The sequence below is a fragment of the Hyaena hyaena genome, unplaced genomic scaffold, assembly GCF_003009895.1.
Source record: "Hyaena hyaena isolate Hyena2069 unplaced genomic scaffold, ASM300989v1 scaffold_71, whole genome shotgun sequence".
Classification (NCBI taxonomy): domain Eukaryota; kingdom Metazoa; phylum Chordata; class Mammalia; order Carnivora; family Hyaenidae; genus Hyaena; species Hyaena hyaena.
Window position 1 is genome coordinate 3,829,441 of NW_024080704.1, and position 12,363 is coordinate 3,841,803.

Below are 12,363 nucleotides of genomic sequence, written 5' to 3' on the forward strand. Positions count from 1 at the left end.
ATTTACACGGTGCTGAGCTTGCTCTGTTGTTCCGTGGCATTCCATCAACTTTTCCTCCTGAGGTTCCCTCAAAACAAACTATCCTCAAAGGGCATTGGAGTTTTTTTGTTTTTTTGTTTTTGTTTTTTTTTTTTGAGAGTATTTCTCTGTGTTTCTTTACAGTGTATTCAGTATTTTATGTAGTACCTTATGTTAGTTTATGTAGCAAGTACCTCTAAAATTAAAGTGGTATAAGGTGTACTAGGTCACTAGATAGAGAGAACTAACAGGGGTTTATCCTCTTTATTTATTTGTGGAGAGAGAACACAGGTGTGTGGGGCAGGGAGGGGCAGAGAAAGAGAGAAAGGGAGCGAGAGAAAATCCCAAGCAGACTCTGCATTGTCATTGCACAGGCTGACATGGGACTCAGTCCCGCGAACTGTGAGATCATGACCTGAACCAAAATCAAGAATTGGATGCTTAACCCACTGAGCTATCCAGGCACCCCGGTTTATCCTCTTTATAGTGAGGAAATTGGAAACATCTCTTAAAATAAGTGATTAAATGATCCCTAAGATCTAGCTTGAAAATCATCTAGTTCTGTTAAATGGGTGTTGACGATGATGAATTAAGTGGGATGGTCAGGTATCTACATCTCTCTTTTTTTTAAGCCCTGTAGTTCATAATTTATCTTTCAAAAGAATCTTGTTAGTTACATTTACTATAAAATTATAATTACTGTGATTAAGGTGGGTTATAAGGAAGAACTTGTCAAATCATGGACATGGTATATGGTATACTAGAGATAAAGAAGCCTGATTTATACTAATGCTTTTTAAAATGAGCTTCTAAATACCTGAACAGATTTTCCTCGGTTCAGTGTACTTTAAAGAGAAAAGATTGTCTGTCACAAATTTTTCTGACAACCATTTATGGATAATTTTACCTTATTCTTTATAACATCATCTTTTTTCTACTAACGGAGTTACATTTAAAAGTTTGTATTTTATATTGCTTCCCATCATATTAAATCAGACCTTGCAGGTGCTGGTCAGGCTCCGTGAAGCATTTGTTGGTATTGGTGTTGACGTTAAAAAAAAAAAATTTTTTTAAAAAGCACTTTGATTATGCTTTCATGGGATCACAATTTCCTTTTCTGTTTTCTGGCTTCCAGAGAGATGCTTGTCTTTCTATAGTGAATTACATAGTGTTTCATATATGTTATGACTTTCTTATAATAGATGAAGATGAACATTTGAATAGCTGTGTTGCTGTTGTTTTTTTAAAATAGAACTGAATACTTCTTAACTTACAAAATAATCATTCTTTGGTGAAGGCGTTAATGTTGCACAGATGGTAGCAAAGTACTTTCCTTTGATTTTTAATAAGGGATTAGTTTGTCAAAGAGATTTCTCAACTTCTGTTGTGAAACCTATAATAGAGAATAATTTGAAAGGCACACAATGTACATCATTATAATCCTTTGATGTAGATTAATGATAGCTAAATCACATTTTCTAATTGCCTCCTTTTTCTATAGTTTTATTATTAAATTTAAGAAAAAACTTGGCTAAGCTGCTCCTTAGCAACATGTGCATCTCTGTTCCTCGATATTTTGTGGTGTTCTCAGAAATATTTATATTCAGAGGATAGAATTTTTTAAAATGTCATCATTAAGAAATTTACTGTGTGGAAGAAGGACCAATATTTTTCTTCATGAAATGAATATGACTGTTTATAATGCTTAGAAGCATTCACTCATAAAAATTGTTGTAGCTTTTAATATTGTGATTTATGTTCCAGCAGGGTGGGGGTTTTGCTTTTTACAAGCTTAACTTAGAAATGCTGTGTATAATGCAGAATTTACAATCATGTTTGCTGCTGTGGTCCTTGCTTAGTTAGGATAAGATGCATAATTTCAAAAACAAGTCATTTCTGCTACAATCTCAAGTCTAGAAGAAAGGTCAAAATGAAATCTTCCTGAGTGTATTTATTGCTACTGGATGATTAGTGAAATTATTGTGTATGTATAAATTACATGAATATGTGCTTTTTTCATTGATTTCTTTATAATTTAAGGGCTATGTAGACCTTAGTATGGAATTGTGTTTTGTCTGTTGTTTTTTAAAGATTTTATTTATTTATTTATTTATTTATTTATTTTAATTCACAAGTATTTTTATTTTTTATTTTATTTTTAATAGTTTATTGTCAAGTTGGTTTCCATATAACACCCAGTGCTCATCCTCACAAGTGCCCTCCTCCATGCCCATCACCCCCCTTCCCCTCCACACCCATCAGTCCTCAGTTCTCAGCATTCAGGATTCTCTCATGGTTTGCCTCCCTATTTTATTTTTAAGTAATCTCTGTACCCAACATAGGGCTTGAACTGAGAACCCCAAGATCAGTAGTCACACATTTCATTGACCATGCCAGCCAAGCACCCTGAAATTCTACATTTTATAAATTTTATAAGTTCTTAAAGTCCTTACTTTAGCAATTGTCCTGTTTTTAAAAAAATTTTTTAAAGGTTTTATTTATTTTGAGACAGAGAGATAAACAGCGCTCCTGCAGGGGAAGGGCAGAGAGAGGAGGGAGACGGAATCCCAAGCAAGCTCCACACAGTCAGCACAGAGCCTGATGCAGGCTTGAACTCATGAACCTTGAGATCATGACCTTAGCTGAAACCAAGAGTTGGACACTTACACGACTGAACCACCCAGGGATCCTACCATTTGACTTGTTTTTAATTGAAAATGTCATCATCCAGGGGCGCCTGGGTGGCTTAGTCGGTTAAGCGTCCGACTTTCGCTTAGGTCGTGATCTCGCGGTTCGTGGGTTCGAGCCCAGCATCGGGCTCTGTGCTGACAGCCAGCTCAGAGCCTGGAGCCTGTTTCAGTCTGTGACTCCCTCTCTCTCTGACCCTCCCCTGCTCACGCTGTCTCTCTCTCTCTCCTAGAAATAAATAATAAAAAAAAAAAAAAACATTAAAAAAAAAATGTCATCATCCATCTTTAAAAGAAATTTTAGAAAATCAAATACAAGTTTTTACAGACTACTAGAGGATTAACCATTAAGTCTTTGTAATCCTGAGTCTTAAAAAAGTAATACTGGTAACATTTCATGATGACCTTTCTTCTAGACTTGAAATTCTATCAGAAATGACTTGTTTTTGAGATCTACCAGTTACTGCAGAGGAAAGAAAAGACCTTGTTAGAAATCAGACATAAAGTCTTCTGTGTGAATGGATACCTCATTCTGATTGCATTTATTTCCAAGATCCTAATCTAATATAACACTTTGTAGACCAAGTGGTGTTCAGCTAGGACATAGAAAGGAAGCCAGAGAGTCTGATGTTACTCAGCTATACATTCCTGGCTTCCAGCTTGGTTTGTTGGCTTACTGTCTGGCCAGTATAATGCTTCCATTTGCACCAGGAGGAAGGGATGGCTTCTTTGGAATAGAATGGAGTTAGAATTCCTTTGGTAGGCAGAGAACATGTCTTTGAAATTTCTATAGAGCTAAGTATGAATTATTTGTTTTCTAAAATCTGTTTTTATTTTTTCTTACCTGTTTAAAGTGCTGTCTTTAGATCTATTTATAAAGATAGGAGCTCTATGCTCACAAAATAGGAGGTGAAAGAGGAATAGAAAAATCAATTTTGAACTAAAGAGATTTGAGATTTTAGTTTACTAATCCTCTGGTCTGTTAATAATTTTAAATGATAATAAAATGTTCTGTGTGAATAAAAAATACCTAAAAGAAATTTAAAAATAATATTTTGTAATTTCCTTTTCTCTCATTAATATTTTAAGGCATGAGAATGTTGAGAAGAAATCTATCCCCAGAAACAAATAAGAAAAATGAAACTGAAATTATGTTGTATCTCTTAAGTATTCAAACTCTTCAGGAATAAGTACACTTGACAATTTTATATAACACCTTAGTAGCATCAGACACATTTATTTCCTACATAGCAGATGTTACCAGTTCTTAGGAATAAGATACCATTGGTTTTCTTCTTAAAGTAACTTAGTGTTAGAACTAAGTTTGTTGAAATTTTGCTTTAGAGTCTGTAATGTAAGAAAAGTCTTTAAATAGGAGTTCTCTTCATCTTGAATGAGGAGTGACTTCTCAGGAAAAAATAATATGGTAACTTCCTCCTTTTCCTCCCCCTCCCCTCCCCTCCTTAAATAGGTCAAATAAAACATATTCTAAGTACCTTTGTTGGTCAAAGGAGATTATTAAGTCTGTGTCAATTGGGAGAATGAGTATTAGGCAGTCAGAAATTATTTGTTAGGCATTGTTAGTCCTGTTAGGTGGTGGTGGTGGTGGTGGTGGTTTTTCCAATGCCCTTGCCTTTTCTGTGTTCTTTCTTGTACTTGAAATAGCATCTTGGTAATCCAGTTCCTGTGGAGAGAAGTACTGGATTGGGTGACCCCCCCCCATCCTGTCCTTTTAACTTTAATATCTCATCTTTAAGTGAGAGAATTGGGTAACTCTCACGTTTTTTTCTAGCCTTTAAAATGTAACCTCTCTTATATAAATGCTTGTCAAGATTTAAGAGGAGATATCAAATAATTTATTCACCAATATTTTTTGAGCTCCATAGATTGTGGCTCATCACTGTACTGGGCTGACCTGGGTTGGTTTTACCACCCCTGTGTGGGGTGGGAGGAAAGAGGTTTGAGGGAATATATTTTTTTAAAACATCTATTTGTTTTGAGAGAGAAGGGGAGCACAAGTAGGGGAGGGGCAGAGAGAGGGAGAGCGAATCCCAAGCAGGCTTCTTGCTGTCAGCTTAGAGCTCAATGTGGGGCTTGATCTTGCAAACCTGTGAAATCATGACCTGAGTTGAAACCAAGAGTCAGATGCTTAACCAACTGAGCCACCCAGGTGCCCCAGGAATATATTTTTTAAAGAAAACCAAATGGGCATAAAGGCAAAAACAAAATAAGACAACTTGAAGGAGGATCACTGACAGAATTCGAAAGTAGATCACTATACAACTCATTCACTATTTCTTACTCAGCTGTTAATTGGAAAAATTCATAGGTCTAAAAAAAATACAGTACATATAGAGATCATAATATATATATAGTGCAAAGAAAAGCTCACCTTTCCTGTGTGTTTCTCTACTTCACTCTGACACCAGATGTGTGGATTTTCCATATATTAAGTTGTTCTGTGACACTGACTGGGTGTCCTATGGTTCTGTGGTTTCAGTCTGTTCTGACACTGCCTGCCTGGAGATAGCATTAAGAGCCAACAGAGGCTAAGAGCTCAGTCCCACGAGACTGCCTCCCACTGCCCTTCAAATGCTACCTGGCTGTATCTTGGAGGTTCCCAGGACCTCCTTGAGTTTGATTAATTTGCTAGAGTGGCTCATAGAAGTCAGGAAAATGTTTCATAGGGAACAGATTACTGTTCCCTATAAGTGGATATAACTCAGAAATAACCAAATAGAAGAGATTCATAGGGCAAGGAGTGTGGGCAGAGGTGTGTAGCTTTATTGCCCTCTCTGGGTGTGCTGTTCTCCCAGCACCTCCATGTGTTCATCAACTTGGGAGCTTTTCAAACCTTTCTTTTTGGGTTTTCTTTTTTTAAAAGGTTTCATTACATAGGCATGATTCACTAAATCATTGGCTGCTGGTGATTAGTTCAACTTGTAGCTCCTCTCCCCTCTTGAAGGTTGGGGATGGGACTGAAAGCTTTAACTTTCTCATTTTGATTGGTTTCCCTGACAACCAGTCTCCATCCTTAGGGGGACCCTAAAAGTCACCTCATTAATGTAAGCTTAGGTGTGGTTGATTGAAAGAAGCGATTGTGAAGAAGAGAAGACCCCTATTTCCTCTTTATCACTTGAACTACTTTAGAAATTTAAAACATGACTAAATGTTTATAATAAAAGATGCCCCTATAGGTTCTCTTGGGAAATTATAAAGGTTGTTGGACCTCTTTGTACCAGGGGAATTGTAGATGAAGACCAAATATATTTTCTTACTATAAATTACAATATCACGTGTAGTGATACTTAGTGAAAAGTTTTAATGTTCTGTGAAAACAGGTGTGAGTTCAAATGCCAGCCGTTTCAACAACTAGGTATATAACCTTAAACAAGTTTTGTTTTCTGTTTATATAAGAAATATAAGAGCATTCTTTTTACAATGGATTAAGCTATATAGAAGTGTGTAAAGTCTGCAAGTCCTCCTCTACCATTTTCCTTCAACTGAAAAGTAGAAAATTCCTTTCTTTTACAGAGGTGCTATCTCATTGTTTAGCTTTCTAGTTCTTCTATGTGTTTATGAAAATATTTGAACATAAATGCAATAAAATTTTAGAACATAAATGAAATTGTGCTACACTTACACGTGTCTTGAAGTGGCCACATAAGATCTTGTAGTCTCAATGATCTACAGTTAATTGATTGCAGATTGCTGAACACTGATTTTTTTCTCCTAATTTATGCTATTATGAATATTGCTGCAGTTGACATTCTTACACATTTATGTTTGCAGCTACGTGTGTGGATATTTTCTATATTTCATAAGATAGATGACCCAAATTGCTTTGTGAAAGGGTGTATACATTTTAAAATTTGCAAGTATTTTACGATATTGCCTTTGAAATTCCTGGATTTGATTTGCTGATGTTTTATTTCGCAGTTTTACATCTTTGATCGTAATTGGCAAAGGGCCCATCATGGATTCCTGCACACACACAGTGGGTTGCGATATAGGAAATGAACTCTAAGCTTAGGGAATTGACTTTTTGTGGGAAGCTGAAATGGGCTTGCTTTTTTTTCCCACCGGGAGACCCTGCCCCATCCCTTAGAGATGTGTGCTGTGAACACAGTCCTGAGAAGTGGTCTGGGTACAGAGTCACTAGGGCCTGGCCGTATTGGCACACCCTGCAGATGCATGCAGGACACTCAGAACCCCTGGCAGCTCATCCCACCCCCCACCCCCCACCCCCTGCTCCATCAGTGCTTCTTCTCTAGGTGTCTTCAGTGGTGAGTGGTGTAAGCCGAAAGCACGTGACTCATCCTTGTCACTGCCGCCTTCTCATATTCACTCTTATCACCACATTCTATAAATTTTATCTCCTAAATATTTTTCCAAAGACTTCTTTTTTTCCCTCCTACCTCCTCCCCAGTCTGTTATCTTCTTCTTACACTCCTACTCTGGCCTCTTAATAACAGTTGCCTTCTTCCAATCTATTTTCTCTCGCTCCAGTCAAGACTGATCTTGTAAAACACGGATATAGTCAGGCCATCTGACTTACATAAAACATTTTATTGGTTTGAGGAACAGCAAGGAGGTCCAGTGGCTGGAATGGCAAGTAAGGAGAGAACAGGAGATCAGGAAGGTAGTGGGAGATCAGGTTGTTTCTGGCCTGTTAGATGGCTACTAAGATTTTGGCTTTTATTCAGAGCCAGAGTGGAAGTCTGGAGTGTTTTAGTGACATAATTTGACCAGCTATAAAGGGATCACTGACTGGTCTGTTGAGAATAGACTTATGGGGGAGGAAGCAAAACCAGAATCAGAGAGATGATTTAGGAGCTTATTATTACTAACCTAGTGCAGGATGATGGTGCCTTATACCATGCTGGCATGAAGGGAGGCAGTAAGAAGTAGGCAGATTTTGGATGTATTTTGCTCGTGTAACTGTAGAACTTGAATTTTGTATATAAGGCATGAAAGAGCTAGCAGAGGCAAGTTTGATTCTAAGGTTTTGTCCTAAGCTACTGGATTGATGATATGCCATTTACTGAGATGGGGACAGCTATAGGAGAAACAGGTTTGGGAGGATGTGGATCAGGAGCTCAGTTTTGTTCATGTTCAAACACACACACACACACACATATATAATACATATATATATGTAAGGTTACCAAGGGAGTGATTGCAGGTGAAGTCCTAAGCCCTCCCACTTCAGAGGATGATGGAATGCGGAATACCAGCAGTCATGCTTGTGGCTAAACTCTTTGTGGAATGCTTCTGCTTACCTCTCTTATTTAATTTTCAGCTCCTTCTCCAAGCTCCAGCCACAGTGACTTTCTAAACTCATTTCTACCTTAAGACCTTGGCACTTGGTCTTCCTTCTACTTGGGAACCACCTTTCCTAGATATTTATGTGACTGCTTACATTTTGTCATTTGTTATGAGGTCTCAACTCAAAAGTGAGCTTTAGAGAGAGACCTTCCTTGATGACCTTATCAAACGCACCAAAGTTTTTATACAAGAATACTCACCCCCAAAATGTGGCACCTTGTCTACTTAGGGACACTGATTTCTTTTTTTAAACTCTACTGATTCTTTGTGTTTTAATTTCTGATTATTTATTGTTATTCTTTTTAATTTTATTTTAAGTTTATTTATTTATTTTGAAAGAGAAAATGAGCAAGCTGGGGAGGGGCAGAGAGAGAGGAGAGAGAGAATCATCCCAAGCAGCTTCCGTACTGTCAGTGTAGAACCTGATGCAGGGCTCAAACTCATGAACCACGAGATGATGAGCTGAGCTGAAATCAAGGGTTCAGATGCTTAACTGACTGAGGCAGCCAGATGCCCCCTAATTTCTGATTTTTTTAAAAATTTTTTTTCCTAATTTCTGATTATTAATAAAAAGTTGAAGAAATTCTTATAGTATACACATTGTAACTGTATAGCTTAATGAATTTTCACAAACTGCACTCAATAATATAAATATCTTAGAAGAATAAACAATATTCTAGAAGCCTCTCTTGTCCCTTTTTAGTCACTAACTCCTTTCCCCATAGTTATCAGATAATCAGTATTTTGATTTAATAGAATTTTAGCTGGTTTTATGTATTGTTTTGTATCTGGCTTCTGCTCAAGAGTATATTTGAGTATGTAGTTAAAGTTCATTCATTTGCATTAATTTCTTGTTTACATAGCTTGAGATTAAATGAGATGGCACCTAAAGAGTTGTGACTATCTTCAATCCCTTAGATTCATTTTGTTTGAAATGAGTTAAAGTCATGTGGTGTGAGTCCTCCAATTTTGTTTTTCTTCATTACTGATTTAAATATTCTAGGTCTTGTGCCTTTCCATATTATAGCTCCTTTGCTTTTTCTCATGTAAATTTTGGAATCAGCTTGTCTATTTTTACAAAAAAATCCTAGGATTTTCATTGGATTATATTATAGTCTGTAGCTCTATTGGGGAGAATCAACATCTCAACAATATTGAGTCCTACTGCTAATGAACGTGACATGTCTTTCCATTTGTATGGATTTCTTTCATAAATAGTTTATAATTTTCAGAACTTGTATGTATTTTGTGAGATTTATGTTCAATATTTTATGGGGCTTTTTTGGTACTTTTATAAATGGTACTAATGTTTTAAATTTCATTTTGCATTTGTTCATTGTTACATATTATATCAAAACATAGTTGAAGTTCAACTTGATATATTGACCTTCTTTCTAAGGCCTTGTTAAATTAAAGTTACTTGTTAGTTTCATTAATTTTTAAAAAATTTTCTTTTGAGATATTCCATATAGTGATTCAGGTCAATTATAAATAGATGGTTTTATATCGGTGTGCCTTTTATATCTGTTTCTTTGTGTGCTATCTAGGACTTTCAGTATGATGTTGACTAGAAGTGATGAGAACAGACATTTGTGCCTTCTTTTTCATAATAGGAACAAAATGGTAGTTGCAGTATTTTACCATTTAGCTTGATATTAGCTGTATGTATTTTTATAGATGCCCTTTACAGGTTGAAGAAGTCCTTTTCTATCCCTAATTAGTTGACCTTTTTATAAAATCATAAATGAATGTTAGATTTTGTCAATTTTTCTGTATCTGAAAATCACATTATTTTCCTTTAGTTTGTTGATATAATGAATTATCAATTGTAATGAATTATTGATTTTTGTATTGATTGGTTTTCAGAAGTCTCAATTGACAAGTGTTAATTTTTTTTTACTACTGCTTATTAAATCCCATATCTGCCTGCCTGTGTGTCTGTTTGTCTGCCTGCCTATCTGTCTATCTACCTATCTGACATATCTTTTCTCCATAGCTCTTATCACCATCAGCATGCTGTATGGTCTAGTTACTTATTTGTGTATTCTGCCCAGTGGAATAGAAGTTCCAAATTTTGTTCTCTGTTGTATCTCCAGCCTCTGAATGTTGTCTGGAATTAAAGTAGGATTCTGTAAATATTTGTTGAATGAGAGAATATCTCCTCTCAAGGAGTTCATAGCCTAGGAGGGGGAGGAAGTACAAAAATGAAGTGCGAACTATGAGCAAAATTCTTGGGAGCTCAAGATGGGGGAGATCAAGTTAATGTAACAGATTTCCTTTCCTTTTTTCTATCAGATTTGAAAGAAGACACATCTAGGCAAAATACATTCAATGACGCAGAAAATAAGAAGAATTCAATAAAAATGTGGTTTAGTCCTCGAAGTAAGAAGGTCAGATATGTTGTAAGTAAAGTTACAGTGCAAACCCAGCCTCAGTTGACAGACGAGGAGAGCACTCGTCAGGCCTCAATGTATGACTTTATCTCTAAAAGCCCCCCAACAGGTGGTCCTGAGAGGGCTAAAAAGGCTTCCACAAGATCTGGAAAAAAACAAAAAAAGAAAACTTTAGCTGAAATCAACCAAGAATGGAATTTCGAGGCAGAAAAAGATGGTGAACCTTCCTCCAAAAAGGAACTTAAGGAGAAGCTTGTGTCTTTCTATAGCCAGCCGTCTGTCCCTGCTACTCCTCAGACAAATGGTGACATAGACTTACTAGCAAGCGACTCTGTAACGGAATCAGATTGTTCTAGAAGCTTAACTGAAGTCTCATTACCATTGGCTGAGCAGATAGAGTCTCCAGAAATGGAGAGCAGGAATGAAGACATGACTCCGGAGAAGAATCTCTGTGCGAATCATCTTACATCTAAGCAGCCCTTGCCATCAGGTCATAGTGGGCGGCGTGGACATCACAGCAGACGGTCCAGTCCCATTTCTAAGAGATGCAGCAGCAGCATTCATGGTACCAGTAGGCAGCAAATGGCGCTTTCAGAAAACAAACCATTGCCTGGCTGCTCTTCACCACCTCCAAGCAAGCGTAGAGTTGGTGACACATTAAGGAGGAAAAACAGTAATATATCAGATGAATTCATGAGACTTTCACCGGGTACACCACCTCCTGCACTGAATAGTCCAAGTTACAGACGGATGATGTCCAGCCCCTCAGCAATGAAGCTATCTCCTGGTAGCCTTACGGCTGTGAAAAGAAATCACAGAGGAGAGACTTTGCTTCATATTGCTTCAATTAAGGTAGGACGCTTGCTGTGAAATACAATTTTGGAATGAGACCAACTATAAAAAACAATTTCTGTGGTGCCTGTGAACAGTGACATGAGATTACTAGGATATTTAACCTACTCATGTGATACCTCCTTTGAACCAGAGAAGTAGAATTCATAGGGATTGTGTCCTCACCTCAGAGCAGTGGTCCTTGGGCCTGAGGACCATAATCTTAAAAGAGAAAATAATATTTCAATATTTCAGCTTCTGCTTTGCCAGTGGCTTTGAATTGTCTATTCCATAATGATTTTGTTCAGTTTTTACCAGTTTCTCATGCTTTACGAATATAGAGAATGGCCAAGTTACTGCTGGCAACACATCATTACCCAGCCAAAGAGCTAGGGACAGTGTGGGAGGTGACAGACTTCTGTATGTAGACACTTGTAGTGGGCACTGCCAGAATTTGCAAGGTTGAAAGATGTGGTCTGTACATTTTTCCGATGACCTGGAAATTTGATCATCAGAAATGGCTCCCGCAGTTGACCCTGAAGGAGTGTCTCTGTATGCCACAGCCAGCCATTTCTTTTAATAGTGTGTTCATTAAAATTGCCTCTCTTTATTTACTGCCTCAACACTGGGGGGTGTAGGAGTGTTCGTTTTCTGGAAACTAGCCCATTTGTCAAGTGTGAGGTATATTTGGAAAGGTTAATCCTTGGAACTGACTCAAGAATTGCACATATAGGGGAGCAGTTAGCACCACAGTTTTATAGGCTTTGTGATTTCACATGAGTGTTATCCAGATCAAATACAGGCAAGCTTAGTACCAAGCTAGGATAGCTTTTATGATCTTTTAGTAAATTCACCAGGAGATCGTTGGGTCTTTTGCATGGATAGAGAACCCTGGAAGGTCTTGAAGGAACCCATTGGAGGCCCCCATACATAAGGCTGGTGAGGAATGTGAAACATCCGAGAAGAATATGGAATAGGCATGGAGTCCAGACATTCCCGTATATTCTCCTAATATGGAGAAAGGGCAGAGCACAAAAATGAGCCTCCCCAAATGTTAGGGTTTAATTTTTTTTTTCCTTGCTTTATCTTTCAATAAATGATGAATG

The 12,363-nt window shown here is 37.3% G+C and overlaps 1 protein-coding gene across 2 annotated transcripts in view; it reads left to right on the forward strand.

The window, feature by feature from the left end:
- BARD1 (BRCA1 associated RING domain 1) overlaps positions 1 to 12,363 on the forward strand; it is a 171,490-nt gene that overhangs the window by 104,884 nt on the left and 54,243 nt on the right. For both annotated transcript variants that reach the window (XM_039233208.1, XM_039233207.1), the window contains one exon: positions 10,329 to 11,278. In XM_039233208.1, coding sequence (XP_039089139.1) covers positions 10,329 to 11,278 — 950 coding nt within the window. The remainder of the gene's footprint in view (positions 1 to 10,328; positions 11,279 to 12,363) is intronic.